This window comes from Rhinichthys klamathensis, unplaced genomic scaffold (genome assembly GCF_029890125.1).
Source record: "Rhinichthys klamathensis goyatoka isolate OS25496 unplaced genomic scaffold, OSU_Roscu_1.1 h1tg000088l_1, whole genome shotgun sequence".
NCBI classification, from domain to species: domain Eukaryota; kingdom Metazoa; phylum Chordata; class Actinopteri; order Cypriniformes; family Leuciscidae; genus Rhinichthys; species Rhinichthys klamathensis.
In genome coordinates, this window is record NW_026606628.1 from 1051537 (window position 1) to 1072246 (window position 20710).

A 20710-nucleotide genomic window follows, 5' to 3' on the forward strand; every position below is an offset into this window, starting at 1 on the left:
GCTTCAAATATAAACTGCACACATTCAGACAGGGATGCATTTTGTAGAGTGCTTTATACTTACTAACCTGACTAACTCTACTAACACTAACCATCTCAGACCAGCACTGCTTCTCACACAAACATCAAAATAAACCAAATTATTAAACAGTCTAAAAATATATCTATCTGGAACATTGGGATCAGGAAACTAAAACACAAAGTAAATTACAATTCTATCGAACTCTGAAATCAAACTATGAATTGGAAGAATATCTCCAGAGTGTCAGAGACACTTCACTGTCACAAATACATTTCAATCAGAGACCTCTACTTAAACAAATTCACTAACGTAATAAAGAACTTTACACCCATGACCGAAATAGAACAAATAAAGATGATATTAGGAGAGGGACAAACAGCAGCACTGGCTGCCAGATATGTGGATGTGCCACAGCCTGAGAGACAGCAGATGAATGTGTGTGTAATGTGTGTTTGTGTCTGACCTCACTGTGTTCCCCTACTGTCCACCACAGTGACCCTCAGTAATGTGTGTGTGTGTGTGTGTGTTAAAACCATAGAGGTTAAAACACTGTGGTATCAAATGTTCACACATGTTCTGATTTGTTCAATTTAAGTTATGTTATAATATTTTATTATTTTGATGTTCTTATTATTATTCTATGTATTCCAAGCTTTGGCAATATTATTTACAGTCATACCAATAAAGCTAATTTGAATTTAGAAGAGAGACAGACAGATATATTTATTTATTTGTATTATTGTATTATTTTACAAACGTCAGCCATTAAAAAATACAAACAGATCAGAATGTGTATGTAAATACATATTTTTATTTTGATAAATAATAATTGATGTTTTAGGTATTAATTGTCTGAATAATTTTAAGAAGCCAACATGTCATTTAAAAAAATAAATGAATTATTTTGTCAGAAAATAAACTTATAAATCAGTGCCTCGAATAAACCCTGCTTAACCATAAACCACTATTTCGAAACTGGGAGGTTCTTGAAAAGACGAGGTTCAATCCTTCCTTCCAGAAAACACATGACCAACCACGGCTGAAACACACAGACCCGCTGCGTTTGCCAACATGATCAAAACTCGTACTTTTTTACTGTCTTTTGTTTTCTTTTTCTTCAGTTTTGCTGTTGTTTTTGCTCAGACGACAAGTCCAGTAACAACCCAGCTAACATGAGTCCAGCGGTCCAGTGGTGGACCACCGGTGGCAAAGTTGGCGGCCCACTGGCGGACGCCGCCGGTGGATCCCTGGCGTTTTGCTCATCGTTATTCTAGCGGACCACCAGCGGCAGCCGCCGCTTTCCCGACGGTGGTCCGCTACCGAGCCGCTGGTTCATAATGAGTGTTTTCTGGCGGACCACGGTCGGTCCACGGGTCATATTATGATTTTTTTTTTTTCATTACTGGATAATTATAATGGTTATAATTGATCCAATTTAGGCTAATATTAATATTTTATGAATTAATTAATCAAAAACAAAGTAGGCTACACAACTCAAAAACAAAGTACACAACTGCTAATAACCATCGTAAATATATTACTTTTATTGAAGACACAAATGGATTGAACATACTCAAACTGAACACATGGAAATAAACATAAAATAACTAACTATAACCATTATGATAAATATTCAAAATATGTACTTTTGTTAAAATATAAATATGTCTTATAAACAATATTGTTTATAATAATAACACTTTACTATACATATATATATATATATATATATATATATATATATATATATATGACATATATAATATATATTATACATATATAATATATAGGCCTATATAATATAATAATATTGTAATATATAACAGGATACATATGATCATAAGATTACTATACTATAAATAAACAATATATATTTGAGCCCCTTCAGTTTTCCTGCCGTTGTTTCCTGCCCCCTTCTCTGTCAGCAGCTCCCTTTAAAAATTTCGAAACCACTTCTTGGAGGCTCCCTTCTGTTGTCTCTCTTGTAGCAGGGTTCTTTCTTATCGCTCCTGAAATAACAGAAAACTTGGCATTAGTTTGTTGCATCATTTGCCTTTCTTCATACATATACATACATAGACTGTGTGTGTGTGTATATATATATATATATATATATATATATATACACACACACACACACACACACACACACACACACAGTAGGCTATACCTGTCAAAAGAAACATTACATTTGGTTTATGTTTTTTTATGTTTCAAAAGTAAAAAATTGTCTCAATATGTATTTCCAGAAATGTATTTAATTATAATAACTTAATAACTGATAATAATAACGTACTGTGAAGAATGTCTTTCAGTGCTAGCTGGCTGAAAGAGATCTTCTGTCCCAAGCCTGTCCAGTTACACAGCCTGGACAGGTCATTGGAAAACATGCAGGGAAGCATCCTTCTAATGGAGTCCTTTATAGTTTTCCCTCCTTTTGCAGCCAAAAACCGCACCTGTAACATACATTGACCATAGTTATTGATCTTTGACTTCATAAGCATGTATAATATAGGGCCTACACATACAATACAGAATCTCCATTTTGATTCATCCCATAGACAGAGCTCTAATTATTTTAATGAAGTCACAGTCTAATATATCTAGAGCTTGATGTATAAACACAAAAGACAAAACGTACTTATCATTTTCTCAAGGTCTTGAATCAGTATAATGTGCACAAATTCAACACATTGGGTTTCTGATGACTCAATTTCCTGTCATGAGTACTAGCGTTGTAAAACACTGCCATTTATAAACAACAGGCAGGACTGATATTTTTAAACCAATATTTGCACATGAGATTTTATATTTCTAAAAACTTGTGTCCATATACAACATCCAAAAACAAAATGTACACAAGTTCCTGTGTTTGTGTATTGTGTGAAGCACAAAGGAGCTGTATGTAAGAAATGTATTTCAATTAATCATAAAATGGCCCTGATATGTCACTAGACATTAAGAAATCATGTTCATTTCAAATACTTATATCACTGACAACAGTAGTCCGGCCAGGATATTGTCATTTAAAAAGTGAAGTTGCAGCCCTCAACTGATGTTGATGTTGTCATGTTGTGTTTTGGTCTGATGCTCCACCCTCCACCTATCGACCAATCACGAAGTCAGTAGTGTTGTAGTGCTCTAGTTACAAAACCTTGAGTCAGGGAGGAGGGGGAGGGGATACACCGCTATACAGTAATTTGAAAGTGATTGCAGTACCAGTTTTGGCCACAATCTTACATACAGCTCCTTTAAGGCTTTCTGCAAAGTTTTCTACGTGAAGCCCCTGAGGTTAACTGTAATGAGATTCATGTTAAAAAAATTATGTTTTTGCCAAATTACCAATTTCTCCTGAAGCTCAACACTATTAGTGAGCCGATGCTCAAGCTCCTCTAGCATCTGCCTGTTCTTAAGAGGCAGCACAGTGTCTTCTGGCAGAGCCATGTCCTCTTGCGAGCCTCTGGTCAGCTGCAGCAGAAGGTTGTGGTTCACAGTGTTTTGGTACTGCAGCTCTCTGACATCCTCAGTCAGTTTCCTCAAATGCTGAAGAATCAGTCTATGAAAATCTTAAAACATCACATTGGACTTTGGAATGAATAACAAGATAAAAACCTTCACAAAAATAGCTCTGGGAATTGAATTCAAGAGCTAAACCACCAATATATCTGTTAAAACCATCATTGTATAACAATACCCATTTTGTATAAACCAACATACCATTGTATAAATAATAGTATAATATAATATAAATGTGATTATAGCGCAGTTACCTTCAGACTGACGGCCAGCAGGGCCCAGTGAAGATTGAGCTGTTTGGGAGGAAATATTGAAAATTTTGTTAAAATTGTAATTGTAAAATTACATTCAAAGCATTGATTCACACATTTTAATTTCAGTGTAAATGCATTCATGTCACTTAAGAGAGACATTAAACAGACGCTAAAGCTAAATGCTATTTTCATATTTTATTTTTGAATAAACATAAGGAATTTTGGAAAGAATGATACTTATAAACTGCCAGTAGGTGGCAAGTGACCCTCTTAATGAGTGAGTCATTGAGTCATTTGTTCAAAACGGCTGATTTGTTCAGGAATGAGGCAGTTGTTTATAAATGGGTCATTGAATCTTTAATTCAACCGATTCGTTCAAAATGATGAATCATTCAGTAGGCCTAATCAAAAAACACGTGTTCCGGTGCGTGGTTCTGCTGTGATCTTTGGAATGATTGTTGCTGCTGAAACGGAAAAAAAGTCAATATTGCATCTAAAATGTAAGTGACTTAATAGTAATTACTTGTTTATTGAACTGTTGTATGAAATCAATGCCACTTCTGTAATTTTTACCTCAGTATGTTAACTTCAAAGATAAACGACAATTGTCACCATTAGGCCTATTAACGTTACCTGTAATATTTTACTAGTAAACCACAGATAAACAGTCAGTTTTCAGTTTTCTACACATCCTTTGCTTCATAAAACCAATTATTTGGGATTATGTTGTATTTCTGTGTCAGCTTTTTTTTTAAAAACTTCTAACGGACGACGTTGACTGGAAAAATACCAACATCTTTGATTGCCTGTGGGTGAGTTAACAGCATTTTTTTTTTTTACTTTTTTGGGTGAGCTATTTATTTATTTTGATATTTCATGTGCATGTTTATATTATAACATTGCGGTTCAAATATCAATATGACAATAATATAATGCAATATTAGTATTTGGTCACATTTTGCGTAGGGATGATCAATGATTTGCGAATATTCCATTAGTTGATTTTATTAGAATATTGAATACTTAGGTATAGCATTAGCCAGGGATGGATTACTGACCAGGGCCGGGTTTAACGGGCCAGGGCCATCCATAACGATGTATTTTAGCTCTTAAGAGCGCGCTCTACGTGTAACATATTACTGACAATTTGATAATTTAATTAATAGTCTATATTTTACTGATAACTTAAACTATGTTAAAATAAATGTTACTGGAATAATTTGAGGAATGTTTCATTTGCATAGAACTGCATAGTGTTGTCTTTCTTAACACCGTAATGCGTGAAGTGCAAAATCGATTCCTGAGCAATCGATGCCAGCTAATTCAGCACCTTCACTTGGGACAGCGCCTTTGTAAAGTCGAACGTAAGAGGCAGCGTTAAAGGTGGGGTATGTGATTTTCTTTTTTGACCATTTTTTCAAAATCACTTGAAATCCTATTCCTAACCCACTTACAGCCACTGAGTTAGAAACACTGAAATGAAAATTAAGTAAAGCCGCGTTTCCACCGCAGGAACTTTACCCAGGAACTAGGAACTTTGGACTGGTACTCGGTGTGTTTACACCGCAGGAACCAGGGTCTAAATGAAGTTCCGGGTAGATATTTCCCCCTCCGAAAGTCCCTGCTCGCGAGGTAGTACTTTTTCAAAGTTCAGGAACTTTCGCGGGTGGGGCTTGTGCGCTGAACATGCTGATTGGTTGTGTTCACGCCGCATTATGAATGGATAACTCTGCGCAGCATTTTATTTTAACCGGGATTTTTAGAATCTATTACAGTTCGTGGCTTCATACAGTAATGAAGTTCCATGCAGTAAGAGTTGTCTGTCTGCAAATATGGAATTTAATAAAAAATAAAAAAAGGCAGCTGGACCGACGACGAGATTCAGGCTTTATTAAGCGTATTTGCGGAAGAGAAATTTTCTGCGCGTTCGTCCCAGCCTTCTCACGTAACTTACTTAAGTAAGTTTCGGCCACACATAGTGCTGTTTGTTTACAATATTTTTAACCGTAGATACGGTAAAACAACAATAGCTACTTCAAGACATATTTAACTATCTTTTTGGGGGATCAGCTTTCAGGTTCGGTACGCGCGCATGATGCTTGCCAGGTTTTCAAACGAAGACTATGTTTTTGCAGTTCGTTTGTCTACCAAGCACACTTTCCCGAATTAATCGTTCTACATCGTCTATTTTCTTGGAAATTGTAACGTCTTAATAAGTCACGTATAACCACTGTTGCAAATGTGACTTAGAGCAGCTGATCATATGACTCAGGCTCAGTAAAACATCGGGACCGCATAGACAGTTAGCTACTTATTGAAAGACTTTTGTAGCGTAAACGACTAAATTGGTTCAAAACGTGTTTTGTTGATGCTTTTATGAATTTTATCCGATCATGACGTAAAGGCAGAGAGAGTGTGACCTGTTATCACATGATAGAAAACTTAACAAAGGTGTTTTAAGAGGTCAGGGAGAATATTTTATATAACTGCTTGAAGAGAATATGTTTTATTTTCACTCAAAATAGAATTCTGAGCAATGCTGTATGTTTTAGATTTTATTTATTAAACTATGGTTCAAATCAGCTGTAACATTGATGTCAGACTTGTCCCTAAAACTGCCTTCTTTTCACAGACTGCACTATAAAATCCAACACAACTTGTGAAGAATGTCTGAAGATTGTTTCGGTAGGATTTGTCAGTGTGTATATCATTTGTTATTCACTGATAACACTTCCAAACCCCATAGAATTTGTTATACTGACAGGTATAACAGGTATACAGAATTGGTGAAAAATCATACACAATTGTTCTGTGACATAAATGTATAATGGTCGTGTATGTTATCTTTTGTTCAGTGTTTGTGGTGCATCTCAAGCCAGAAATGCATTGACTATCCAGTGAAGAGCGTTCTACCATCTCATAGTGTCTGTCCTCTCTCAGATGCACGATGGGGAATGTGCTGGAGTAAGACCGATAATCACATACAGCGGGAAACATCTTGTCATTAGTTTACTGTCTTAATGGATGTATTATGTGCATTTTTTTTATTATGAGCATGCACAGTTTACATTTCCCATTTCTCATCGGTTTACATTCCCTTTGTTTTTTAAATAAGGAACAGGTTTGAACAGTATCATTTGTGTAAATGTATTTAATATGGTATATTGTTGAATATATAGGCTGTATCTGTTGTCAAATAGCTTCAAATTATTTTAGTCCTCTCCCATAAAACATAAGTAAATAATGATCTTCCATTCTGCATGCGGAATATAAACTTGTATGCTGAACTGTAAAAACTAGAACTTTATTCGCCACATTCTTAGTCCATAGTTCACAGTAGCTTTAACTTCATTACATTCTTGATTGTCACTTTATTACTTTGAACTCCATTTAAACTCTTGTAAAATGAGTCAAGGGAAGTTTAACCTTCTGCATATACTGCCTGTTTTGAAGTAGAAGTTGTGGACAGGAATGATCACATCAATTCTGTGTTGTATGAATCACAGTGAATTTCCAGACTCTCATCATTACCATCTCTGTGATCGCCGGGGTGATCCTCGTCGCCATATTCGTCTGCTGCTTCTGCTGCTGTAAATGTGAAAACATTGGGTAAGAGGAAAACCACCGCTTGTGATTAAAGTTTTTAATATTGTGGGAAGGCAATATAGGGGTGCAAAAGTCGTTGGCACATTAGTGTTTTCACCAAAAAAAGTTTAAAGCCAGTTATTTATATCTTTTTGCTGTAGTGTGTCAATAGGAAATCAGTGATAACATAGAAATTACATCACAACATTTATTTCCATCAAGAGGTGCATCAGTTTTTGTTCTTGAATTGATCTTGAATTGACAATGGAAGCGTCCAGCACTCTGTAAAGTCTACTTCAGCACATCCCAAAGACTTTCATTGAATTTAAGGTCTGGACTAGAGGTCCCAGAGATGTGTGAAAGTGATTCTTCATGCTCCCGTCCCTCCCAACCATTCTTTCACAGTTTGAGCCTGATGAATCTTGACATTGTCATCCTGGAATATGGCCATGATGTGTCTTCATACATGGTTGTTTAATAAATGAAAGGCTAACCACTCCATCAATTAGGGTTAGAAGAACTGTTGCCATACATATAACATGTTAGAAATATAATCGCTGCAATAATGAAATCCAGTCATGTCTCTTAAAGGGGTCATATAATGGTACATGCACTTTTACAAGTTGATTGTACTGAAATGTGTGTTGGCAGTGCCTGTACACAACCATCATAAAATTATAAAAATCCATCCAGTGTTTTTGTTTTAATCTCCTTATATGTTTTCCCCTGCCTCAAATCGAGCCGTTCGATTTTGTGACGTCACAAGCTCGGAAGCCCCTCCCACGATTGTTGATTGACAGCATCGTTTCAACACAGACCCGCCCTCGCTCATGAGGGAGCTGTCAATCATAGTCTGTGCGGACCGGCGCGGTCATTGTTGATATGCTGGAGCACTGTCTATGAGCAGAATGGCGTCTAAGCGATTGTGGTGTTCTGTTCTTGGGTGTAATAACGAACACAGCAGTCATTTTAATATTCCTAAATCCGAACCGCTGAATACGCAGTGGCTGAGGTTGTTTTCGAAGGGAATATTCCCCACGAGCAACGTCAATGCTCTCATGTTTGCGCGAATCATTTCTCGCCAGACTGCTTTATAAACGAGGGTCAGTATAAAGCTGGTTTTGCTAAGAAGCTGCTCATGAAAAAAGGATCGGTATCAGATATTCGTGTTCCTGCTGAACCTCTAGAACAACTGAAGTGAGTGTAACGTTTTATTAAACTTTATATTAATATTTATATTAATCTTTGCAAATCGCTAGCTGCACGCTTCACAATGAATGCGTCTAAGGTTTATACTCGGGGTACATTACGGCATGTTTTCTATGTATGATGTTCTCAATATAATTCATAATCCCACGTTTATACTGAACAACGCGTTATGGTTATTGTGTTACAAACGGTGTATGCGCAGAACAGAGAGGCGGGGTGAGCGAAGCTCATTATCATTTAAAGTCATATGCACTGAAACGGCGTGCTGAAAACAGAGCTGTTTTTGACCAGGTAAAATAAGTGTTTTCTTACAATACTAATGAGAATTTTTAATTAAAGTATATTACAAACTTTTAATTTAGACCCTAAAGAATCAAACTAGCTTGTACAAAAATGGCATTATATGACCCCTTTAAGCATTTGCCTATTTAAATCAAACAGTGAGTTGCTGTCATGTGATTGGCTGATTAGATATATGTGGCTGTGTGTATATATATATATATATATATATATATAATGCTTTACTGCTATTAATTATTAATAAATAATGGCTATCACATTGGAGCACATAAGAAATGACTAAACAAAAATTTATCCTAATAATCTGAAAGGTCTAAGAGGAATGATGAGCGAATGGAAAGACAAGCTCATCTGAAAAGTTTTCGCAAAGAGGAGAGGTATGATTTGTTTTGGGACAATTAACTCCACACATTTGAGTTTGTTAATAAATGTGGAAACCATTGAGTCTTTTCTTGAATAAATAGTGTTACGAAAAAAAAAATCATTTTGTTGCAGGAAAGCAGAGATGAGGCAGAGACATGATGAAATGCGATTGAAATATGGTAAAAAATTTTCCAGTCATCATAAATTATGTATAAAATAAATAGAAGTATCCTCTATAGTTAACTTATAAATGTTAGTTATACTGTGTTTCAGAGTTTGAACTTTACTCACTCTGTTTCAGGTTTGACAAAGGATAACCAGTACTCCAGATTTGAGAACAGCTAAGAAACTTGTGATGATGCTCCGCTGTTGACTTCTCTTATACCTCACAAAAATGAACACATTTCCTTGCATATCCAGCACTCCATTTTTATTTGATTGTACTAGTTGCCAGCTGGCCACACAAGCATACATTGTTGCCATTTGCTTGAAATTTGATTTATTCATACCTGCATTTTTAACAAATCTGCACGCAAACCACAATTTAGACATTGTATTTAAAAAAGCTTTGTAAATGTAGTACCTTGATGACTTTTTGCAAATCCAAATAAGCGACAACATAAATTCAGCAAGACGTGTTGATAATTGAGTGCATTGGGCCAGACCTGATTTTTGGTTGGCAGTACATGTCATTTACTGTAGCTTTTTAATCAGATTAAACTAGGACTTGCCTTGCATAAATGGTAAATTGATATTTCAATATAACTTGGTTTTGTGTTTGTCAATGTTTTAATCACTAGCTTATTGTAATTACCAAATGATTAGTTTGGCAATTTATCAGTGTAATTTACAAAGCCAAATAAACTCGGAATAAAAGTGAATATTGTATATTTGTTATTGTTTATTGTAGATTATTAGGAAGTACTGATCTGTTGTTAGAAAAATAAGAAAAAGGTAATTATTAATGTAAATTATAGCAAGTTTCAGCTTTGAAATTAAATGCTTTTTTGCAATAAGGTCATTCATCTTACATATAGATTTTAAGTATAGATTTGACCTTAATCATAACTAGAGTAATTTTTCAAGTGGCACAATCTTTTTCTTTTCTTTTTTACAAAAACATTTTTCATATTCTTTTGTGGGTAAGTTTTAAAGAATTTAATTTAATTGTATATGTAATTAAAATTTTAAGCACACACACACACATATTTTATATATATATATATAAAATGTTTAACAATGTTTTCAGTTTTTATACCTGACTCCCCAAAAAGAATAATGTAACATTTTTCATTAAGCAAAATTAATGCGCACAATATTTAAATGTTGTGCATTATTATATATGTTTATCTCTGTAAAGCTGCTTTGAAACAATCCATTGTTAAAAGCGCTATATAAATGAAGATGACTTGACTTGACTTGACTATTAACCCATTCAGACCCTGCGTCCATTACAATGGACATCACATGTCAGCCTCCTTTTTTTTTTACTTCTGGAGCATTTCACCTAGTTTAAAGCCTGCAGTCCATGAGATTGGACGTTTGTCATCCAATCAAATGGCAGTAAAGCTCTGCATGTAGTAATTATAAAAAAATACACTTCATTGAAGAGAAGCATGGCAGCACTTCACTCCAAGCACAGAAGCAAGCAACATTTTCTATGGTTTTATTGACATTTTTTATATATTTTTGCCATTATTTCATAGTTTGTATGTAAAATAGAAAGATTGAACTTATTAATTAAAGTTAAAAATCGATTGTAGAATTGCACGTTTTAAATCAGGATTTTTTCAAATGTGTCTGTCCATTAGAATGGACAGTGGGTTCGAAAGCCTGTTACTGAAATCACATGTCCAGTAATGCTGATTGAAATTTCTTATATAAAAAAATCTATATCACAGTACCAATACATTTTTGAAACTTTTTCATATGCAGAATATACAGTTCTTGAAGTGCTTGAACATATAGCTGATGGAAATATCTCAGATGTTGACTTTATGTGGAGTGATGAGGAAGATGGAGATGTAAGAAAAATATCCGTATTTAAAACTTTATAAAGTAAAATAACTAGCTTCCGGCCAAATGAACATACGGATTTGACTTCAATCTAAAGCGCAACTTGAATATGAATATTTTTCATATTTTATTTTATATTAATATTTTTTTATGGATATGCACTTTTATGATGGATAGATGCACTTTTATGATGGATAGATGCACTTTTATGATGGATAGATGCACTTTTATGGACTTTCAAAACAGAAACAACCATTCACTGCCATTATAAAGCTTGGAAGAGCCAGGGCATTTTTTTTATATAACTCTGATTGTGTTCGTCTGAAAGAAGAATGTCATATACACCTAGGATGGCTAGAGGGTGAGTAAATCATGGGCTAATTTGAATTTTTGGCCAAAAATTATATTTGTCATCACTTACTCACCCTCATGTTGTTTCAAACCTGTATGAGTTTCTGTATTCTGCTGAACACAAAATAAGATATTTTAAAGAATGTCGGTAACAAGACAGTTGACAGTAGCCATTGACTTCCATAGTATTTTTTTTCCTACTATATATTTTCCTAATAACTATATTATATTATTATAATATAATATTATCATTATTAGAAACTATTTTGAAAATTACAATAATATTTAGCAGTAATGTATCAATATAGATATTACAGTACAATACCGTATAATTAATTACAGCAAAGCAGACCAAATTATGAAATACAGTAAAAATACAGTAAAGTACTATTTTGTAGTCTACAGTACTGATCTTGTGCACTGTAAAGTGAATTACACTACAGTTACTGGAAATCGAAATACAGTAACTTGCTGGCAACCGTGCTGCCAGTAATGTACTGTAAAAATACAAGAAAACCGTTAACAGAGAAATTGTTTCAAAGATGCACACTGGAAATGACTCTAACGTGAATGCATTCATTGATTCCTAGGTTTATTTTGTTATGAATAAACAAATGTGCGATCTGTAAAAAACCTTACAATTAAAGTTGCAATGTTATAATGTTCAAGTTTTTGATCTAAAAAAAAAAAAAGATACATACAGAAAATGACTTTAATATGACCATATTGATTGATTCAAAGATATTTAGTTTGTTACAAACAATGTGCAATCTGTAAAACAAAAAACTCAAAATTAAAGTTGAAATGGTATACTGCTGAAAAGTTTTTGACCTTGAGAAAAAGCTTAAAGTATAGACCAACAAATTTTATGTTTATTAATTTATTTCATGTTGGTACATTTTTGGGAAGTACACCTGTTTTGACCTGACGTCCATTGGAATGGAAAAAAAAATTACAATGAAAGACAATATTTTTTTCATTTTTTTTCATTTGGTCTCATTAATAGAAGCCTCATGAGCTGGGAGAATGTACTTTTATATTTTTCAGAAACTTGAAACAGGTCTGAAGGGGTTAAGTAAAAAAAATTTTGGCCTCAAGACCTCAAGCAGAACATGAGGATTGGTCACGTGGTTTCATACTGTCCAATAAAATAGACGAGTTGATTTTGCGCGTTCTCGGGCCAGAGCTGCCTGCTGGGAATCACGTGGTTTTACCCGGTCCAATCAAATGGGTGAATCCAGTTTGCGCGTTCTTGCTGAGCGCGGGGAGGACAGACGCGGGTTGTAGCGCTCTCGTGTTACCGTCACATCCACAATATCAGGAAAATCCTACATTTCTACAAAAATGTCAGAAGAGAAACCTAAGGTACATGCATGTCTCTGTGTTCTGAGCTCCAGTAGCATGGAGAGGAATATTTTGATATGATTATATTGCATGAATGTAGATTGTCTGGGTCCTGCACTTTATATCTGGTTAGAAGGGAAACAAAGAGGTTTTCAACAAAGATTTTGCGCATTTTCCGCATGTGGCCATTTAACTCAGCCATCCATCCAATTACATGGACAACCATAACAATTCTCATCGCTTATAATCAAACCGGCAGTGTTTCGCCTCATTTCAGCATCAACAAGATGCTCGGATTGGCTTTCTTTCATGGCGGATAGTTGATTCAACTTTGCGCCAAACGCAGTTGCACTGAAAGGGTAACACTGTCTGAATTCTCGCGCAGGTTGCAGTTCTTTTTCAGTAGTGCTTGTAATAATTCATATTTTATACTCAAGTCTTGCTGTCTATCGCGTTATTAACACCTCAAAGCGTTTTATTCCGTATTACAGGAACATCTAATGTTTAATTGAGCGGCTGCATGTGATGGACAATGTGGCTTTAGCGCAAATTACTCTTCTGATGTGTGTGTACTGTATATCCTTCTGTGTGATTAAAACAACACCCTGCATGTTTATTAATCTCTCTTTTATCGGTATATTTTGCTCTCCATGTTTCATTTCAGGAGGGCGTGAAGACCGAAAATGACCACATCAATTTGAAAGTGGCAGGTCAGGATGGATCTGTGGTCCAGTTCAAAATCAAAAGGCACACCCCCCTCAGCAAACTGATGAAGGCATACTGCGAAAGACAGGTGAGACATCAGCTTGAGCTCCAGTGATTCTGAGGTCTGCACTCCTGAAGCATTGTACGTCTGGTGTTACATTAATGAGCAGGACTATAACTTGGATTTTTTTTTTTTTTTCAGGGTTTATCCATAAGGCAAATACGATTCAGGTTTGATGGTCAGCCAATCAATGAGACCGACACACCTGCACAGGTTTGTCCTTTATCGTTGCATTTGTTGTTACAGTTGTGAGCAGCTCCGTATGAAAGCAGTAACTGGTTAATAAACAAATATGCTCTCTTGCTATGGTGACTTTCTAGTTCAGTTGTATTAATTGACTCCAAATGTCTTTGAGGATGCAATATCTGTAAAACAAGTTTAATCAATTCGTACAATCAACCAAACATTTTAGATTATGTTTTTGTCATCGAATGTGTATTTGAAAACCTAGAGCTCGGGCACAAATAAGCTATGTTATTAGGCCTCAGATTAAAATGTTTCTCAATCTTTTTGTGTCATGTGAATTTCCAGCTGGAAATGGAAGATGAAGACACTATTGATGTATTCCAGCAGCAGACGGGAGGAACGTGCTAAAGATGGAGCACATGTGGATGATGGTTTTTTGTGTGTGCTCCTCTTCACTTCCACTGCAGTTCAGGGCTGAAATGGAAAAGGTTTTGGAAATCTAATGTTTAAGTTAATAGGTTTTTTTTCTCTCTCTCTCTCTTTTTTTAATCACCCAAAAACCTAATTTCCATTTTTGCAATGTTCTCCCTGAACCGAATTGGAAATGAGTTTCTAATGTTATTCCTCCCCCACCTTTAGAGTTTATTGTATGCCTATTATATAAATTTTTTTGTATTATGTACGTATGTTGCACCTCCCCCATCTATTTTTTATATACAAGGAGGGAAGTTTTGTGAAAGGATGTTTGTGACTAATTTGTATGTCTCAGATTTTCTTTAATCGCAGTAAACTACTCTAAGGCTCCCTTTTTATGGACAATTTCAAATGTCGACATTGCAGCATTGTGTTTCTGACACCTCAGGTTTGATAAAGCTAGATTGTGGATCGTATTCCAGTAGACATCTTTTAATTTTAAAAGCTTTGAGTATGTCTTTAATAGTTTGCTGTCTGCTAAGTTTGGATTTCATGATATACAAATGAAGTGTTCCCCTTGTTTTTATTGTCATACTTTTTGCCCTTTACAAATACATCATATTGTAACATCCCTCTCATTTAGCCTTTCTGGCATATCAAAAGTATTAAACACTATCCTGGTGAAATAGCAGCTCCACAGTCAACTCAACATGTGTGAGAATTGTAATGGGAATGGCAGTGGTGTTCGGGAGAGCAGAGGATCCTGTGTTGGCCATTTACTACTGTATATAATAAATCTAGTTTGATACTGATCTGTGTCTTGTTCTTCCGTCTGTACAGTGAAAATAAAATGGGTTGCCACTAGATGGAGCAACTGCAAAAAGATTGAATGTAGTTCTAGAATGGTTTGTAAAACTGTCTTGTCAGAAAATAGTTCTAATAATGCTTGAATATCTCTAAAGGAGTCAAGCATATTGACATGTGCTGGAGATTTTCTTAAAATGTTGATTCCATTTGTTAACATTAGGAAACTACAAACTAACAATGAAAAAAATACTTCTAAAGCATTTAGTAATTCATTTTAATTTCAACATTTACTGATACATAATTAAAATAAAAAGGTATTTAACTGTTAAAATGATTTGCACTAACAATTGAACTGGTGTTATTATTGAAAAGTTATTCACCCCAAAATTTAAATTCTGTCATTAATTACTCACCCGCAAGACTTTCGTTTATCTTCGGAGCACAAATTATCTTTTTAATGAAATCTGAGAGATTTCTGGGTCAGGGGATCTCTGGATAATCCGTAATTCGTTTGTAATTATAAAACGAAAATACGGTTTTTCTGTTTTTTGTTTCAAAACGAAAAACCAAATAACCGTTTTTGGTGTCAGAATCAAAAAACGAAAAACCAATTAAAACCGGCCCGTTTTTCGTTTTTGGCGATCATTTTTATCGTTATTCCTTTTTGAACAAAGAATGAAGAGAGTCTTTGAATTTCAGTCAATTCGTTTTTCGTTTATAAACGAAAAGCGGAAGTCACGTGGTCTATTCCTTATTTGGAAGCGAGAGTAACCGGTAACACTTTCAAAATAAAAGTAACTATAGTTAGGTGATTGTAGTCTAAAACTAAACTAATATAACGTTTTTTTAGTACAACTAAAGTAGCACTGGGTGTGAAAAAAGACTTTTGTTATCTGAAATAAAAAGTAAAACTAATAAAATAATAACTCTGTCTGTTAGGGAGAATTATCTGACATCTGTTTCCTCTACAAATTTGGACATAACCTTAAATAATTGAACATTTGATCTCACTAGTCTTGACCATAATGAACCCTTACGAGTAAAAACCATGGTACAAAATTACCTTCTCTGTCCATCAGCCATATGATTAGTGCTGCACCACAGCCTGAGGAGCTGGATACCATGTTGCGCCAGACACATTTTACATTTAACAAGAGTATTACTATACTCCTTTGTTTTATTATTTATTTAATTATAAATTGATTTGGGGATGGGGGCCACAAAAACCACACAACAGACACCACAGAGAAAGGACAACACCAGTAAGAGAACGGGGATGAGGCAGAGAAAAGACACAAAAAAACCCCACAAAACCAAGAGACAACCAGCCAAATAACAGCAATAAACAGCTAACGTAAGAAAACAACTGAGGGAGAATCAAAAGAAGAAACAGTCAAGCAAATTAAATAATTAAATAAACACAGCACAGCCATGAGAACTAGAATAACAACAATACATTTAAATAAACAACTTAATGAAAAGCATAAAGAATAGTTCTACCTGTGACAACAACAAAAAAACTAAATTTGTTTGGGTGAATGTTCAATTTTAACCATAAACATAATAGTAGTATTGTTTGTTGGGCTGGTGATAAAGGAAAATCAACCACTATTTGTACCCTGGTCGCTCTTTTTAACAGTTTCCATTACACTCCATTTAGTGGCACTTGTGTCCCACTATTTCCAACAGAAGCATTACTAGTGACACTGGGTGCCGCACTTGTAGCACCAAAGTCACAATTAGTCTTAGTACACACTTATTTCAATATCCAATTCCACAAAAGTAGTGCGACAATTCAAAGATGTGGCTTACCATAAACCATGATGTAAATATCTGAAAGTGACAACAAGGCCCTTTTATGGTGCCGGAGGAAGGAGTGGTGTGCTGCTTTGTCCTGCCAGTCCAGCATTTATTTGAAGAGAGAGTGATGGTAGGTGACTGGGGCCAGTCTTGCTACTATCATCAGTCCTTAAACCCTGCACACAGTGCACAGGCTCACATCCTCCAGGTATTGGGGAAATCTGGGAGGCCCTGACATGAGTACCAGGGAGAAAAACTAAATGATTTAACTTCACTTTTATTTTACTTTACACAAGTACCAAGAGTACAGAGCACTGCCTTTCCCTGGTGGTTCATCAAACAGAATTAAACCCAAAAAAGCACTAAAAGATCTGAAAGTCCCAGAGCTAGAGATCATTTTTGACTGAGTAATGCTAGGTTTCACACACAAGTAGGTCTACATAACTAATGAGACCTACAAGCTGTATAAAAAATATTTAATCTACTTAACTAACATAATAAGTATATTACACTGGAGAAAAATGCAAAGGAAAATAAAAAGTATACAACTTTATAGATTTGTTTTGGAAGAGTTTTGTTTTGACACAGAAGGGGTAACAGTAGATGGTGGAAGCTGAGAGTTTTTAGCAGCTAGTGCCATAGAAAGAGGAGCTGGAAGGCAGGTGAAAAGGTCAAAAGGTCAAACCTTTGTTGCTTGTTGTCATAAATATGTTACAAAACTAAAATGTGAATTAAATAATAGAAACTTATAAATAAATAGGCTACCTGCTATCCTAAGCTACATATAAAATGAGTTCACTTGTCTTAATCTGAAGTTACAGAGGTCACCAATGGTCTTACAAATGTTTAATTTTATTAAGAGTTATTATTTTATTAGTTTTAATTTTTATTTCAGTTAACTAAAGTATTTTTTACACAACCAGTGCTACTTTAGTTGTACTAAAAAACGTTATATTAGTTCAGTTTTAGTCTACAATCACCTCGCTAACTATAGTTACTTTTATTTTGAAAGTGTTACCGGTTACTTTCCCTTCCAAATAAGGAATAGACCACGTGACTTCCGTTTTTTGTTTATAAACGAAAAACGACTAGACGGAAGTTCAAAGACTCTCTTCATTCTTTGTTCAAAAAGGAATAACGATAAAAATGATCGCCAAAAACGAAAAACTGACCGTTTTTAATTGGTTTTTCGTTTTTTGATTTTGACACCAAAAACGGTTATTTGGTTTCTCGTTTTGAAACAAAAAACAGAAAAACGGTATTTTCGTTTTATAATTACAAACGAATTACGGATTATCCAGAGATCCCCTGACCCGTGGGTCCGTGTACGTTTTAATAGTTTGTTTTTTCGTTTAAACCACAAAACAAAATAACGAGAAACCACCTTTTTTTCGTTTGTCCTTTCAAACCAAAAACAAAGAAACGGTAAAAAAAGAGCCGTTCTCCCGTTTTTGGTTCTGAATCCAAAAACGAAAAATGATAAAACCAAAATCAAATAACGGTCTGATTTTGGTTTTTTGAAATTCCTTTTTCCATTTTTCCATTTGAAGATCTACATTAAAACATAGACAGGTTGGCCACGTGACCCGGAAGTAATAGTAAATATGGCCTATCAAAATAAAAGCCAAGCTTTTAGAACGGTCATAATATGCAGCACTAACGTTATACCAGAGTAACGTTAGAAGAAGAAAAATCAATTAATAAATAGGCAGGCTTATATAAACCTGGACGCTAGTAGCCAGGTAGGCTATAAAACATGACAAGTGTGTAGCCTAAATAACTAAAATAATCCTATTTTTATTATTATTGGCTTCTGTAGATGGACATCAGACTTTTTTCAAGCTATTGTTATCCAATTGTTTGGCCTTCAAACACCTTTCATAATACACGGGTCGAGCGGGCCAAGTAGCCCAATAAAAAAAAAATCATTCAATCGAGGGTGGATGACAGATAAATCATTATAATCAAATGTGGTGAGTTTAATAAAGACATGGAACTCTCATCACGGTAAAACGCAATGAACGCGCGTCACACATTTAGGCTACTTTCCTTTTCAACAACTGTTCTCAGGGAAAGCAATCAAAGAAAACGTATCAGTGCTTGACATTACAACGCTTGTCCGGGACACGTGTGTGTTTTGTGTTTGTTTTAAGGGAAAAGTGATATAAAATATAATATAAAAAATAACCAGGGAATCACCGAAAACGCGAGGAAGATTCTGTTTTATTTCATTTAATGTAAGTCGCGATTAGTTGATAATAATATAGCCCTACCTAATGTACGGATGGTAACAAAGTTGCGCTGTTGAGGCTCGCCCAGTTATTTATAACATATTAATTATAGTTAAGAAACAATATAGGGTAGGCATACTAAATAATGTAATTTGAGCCTATAGTGTCTTATTATTTTAATTGAACGTATTGGTAAAATGTAAGAATTTTAAAAGATATTTAGAGCATAAAATTAGGGGGGAAATGCCCTTTATAAAGGTAAAAAAATTATTCCGATAAGAGTGTTTTCAAAAAGTGATGTAATGAAACATTAACAATTTAAGTTTGAAGGGAGTAAAGCCTCCGCTTATAGGAAATGTAATTTTACCTAAAGTAGAACTTTTAATTTAAATAAATGTTAATTTTAAATCAGCCTACTTCAGTGTGAAATGTTAGCCTACTTATCATGCTTAACACTGAGAATTTGAAAAATTGTAATATGATGATCAGATGCAAATAGCCTCTTAATCAAAGAAGGGGTGGTTGGCGGCTGGATTATTTATTTTTAACAACAGATTCGAGTGACTCAAAGTGCACCAGATTAATGAATTTATCTTTAAAATGTACACAATTTTCTCCCGTGGGGCATGCCCCCGGACCCCCCTATAGTGTTACGCTTTTAGGCCTACCACCTCCGCCTCATTTTCAATTGGGGACCTATGCCCATTCTTTGTACGTCGCTAACTCACTTAGCTGGGTTTGATTGCTGGCAATTTGTCATGATCTTGCATATTTTGGTTCTTCGATGCTCTTCCTGGGCTTGCTCGAATAGCAACAGGTGCGCAATCTTAAACCTGCTCGCGAGCTTGCTTATTTCATGTTAACAGGATTAGACTGCGGCTTCATAAGCGGAGCTGACACGGGAAGTCCAGTGCAGCGCTAGTATACTTTCTGAGAGATTTTTTTTCTTCCTTTCGACTCGTGAGGTTGTCGTTTACATTATTAATTTGTTGGAAACGCACTAATTTTAGACTCATCGGAGTCGGGCTTTAACAAAAGCACAAACTGTTTGCATAAATGTGATCCATAACTCATGGCAACATATTTGTACATTAAGTTTTCACTTTCGCAGGTGAAAGCAATTAATCAAGATTTAACAGTTAACATGACTATACCAGCCATTTGGATTAGGCCTTAATTTAATAGGCTACAGCAAAAAATATTTGACTGTAGGCTATAAGATCGTTTATTTTCTTTATTTTTTTCTCATGCTTTTTCATGGTTGCTTTTATAAACAGAACATATTTAACAGTGCCTTTTTAAAAGAGACTAATAAGGCTAAGTAGGCTATAGGCTAAAAATTGCCATTATGTAGAATATTTTTGTACTTCACTTTTATTTGTTCCCATGTTCTAGTGTGGTGACTGACATTACAATGAACAAATAATGTAATTATTAAAATACAAAAATATAAACTGTATGCTAATAAGTTCTAAAAACATCTAACATGGCCACTTCTAACGGATTTAAATTGTCTGCTACTTTTTGCCAGCCCTCTCCGGCTTTTG

General features: G+C 35.0%; 2 protein-coding genes across 2 annotated transcripts; both read left to right on the forward strand.

Annotated features, from left to right (window-relative positions):
* Positions 1-1024: 1024 nt before the first annotated feature.
* pttg1ipb (PTTG1 interacting protein b) lies at positions 1025-9897 on the forward strand. The gene is made up of 7 exons (XM_056251733.1): positions 1025-1183; positions 6424-6476; positions 6647-6755; positions 7298-7400; positions 9197-9262; positions 9381-9427; positions 9550-9897. Exons 1-7 carry the CDS (start codon positions 1093-1095, stop codon positions 9591-9593), a joined length of 513 nt encoding a protein of 170 aa, XP_056107708.1. The 5' UTR covers positions 1025-1092; the 3' UTR covers positions 9594-9897.
* Positions 9898-12831: 2934 nt separating this feature from the next.
* Positions 12832-15137, forward strand: sumo3b (small ubiquitin like modifier 3b). Its single transcript, XM_056251735.1, has 4 exons — positions 12832-12980; positions 13624-13752; positions 13867-13938; positions 14257-15137. Exons 1-4 carry the CDS (start codon positions 12960-12962, stop codon positions 14317-14319), a joined length of 285 nt encoding a protein of 94 aa, XP_056107710.1. The 5' UTR covers positions 12832-12959; the 3' UTR covers positions 14320-15137.
* Positions 15138-20710: the final 5573 nt, after the last annotated feature.

What these genes read in the sequence shown, in the direction of transcription:
- pttg1ipb (XM_056251733.1), top strand. Translation starts at nt 1,093, where the DNA reads ATGATCAAAACTCGTACTTTTTTACTGTCTTTTGTTTTCTTTTTCTTC. An exon ending in GACGACAAGTCCAGTAACAA is followed by an intron (nt 1,184 to 6,423) that starts CCCAGCTAACAT and finishes TTCTTTTCACAG; the next exon opens with ACTGCACTATAAAATCCAAC. An exon ending in TGAAATGCGATTGAAATATG is followed by an intron (nt 9,428 to 9,549) that starts GTAAAAAATTTT and finishes ACTCTGTTTCAG; the next exon opens with GTTTGACAAAGGATAACCAG.
- sumo3b (XM_056251735.1), top strand. Translation starts at nt 12,960, where the DNA reads ATGTCAGAAGAGAAACCTAAG. An exon ending in TGTCAGAAGAGAAACCTAAG is followed by an intron (nt 12,981 to 13,623) that starts GTACATGCATGT and finishes GTTTCATTTCAG; the next exon opens with GAGGGCGTGAAGACCGAAAA. An exon ending in AGGCATACTGCGAAAGACAG is followed by an intron (nt 13,753 to 13,866) that starts GTGAGACATCAG and finishes TTTTTTTTTCAG; the next exon opens with GGTTTATCCATAAGGCAAAT.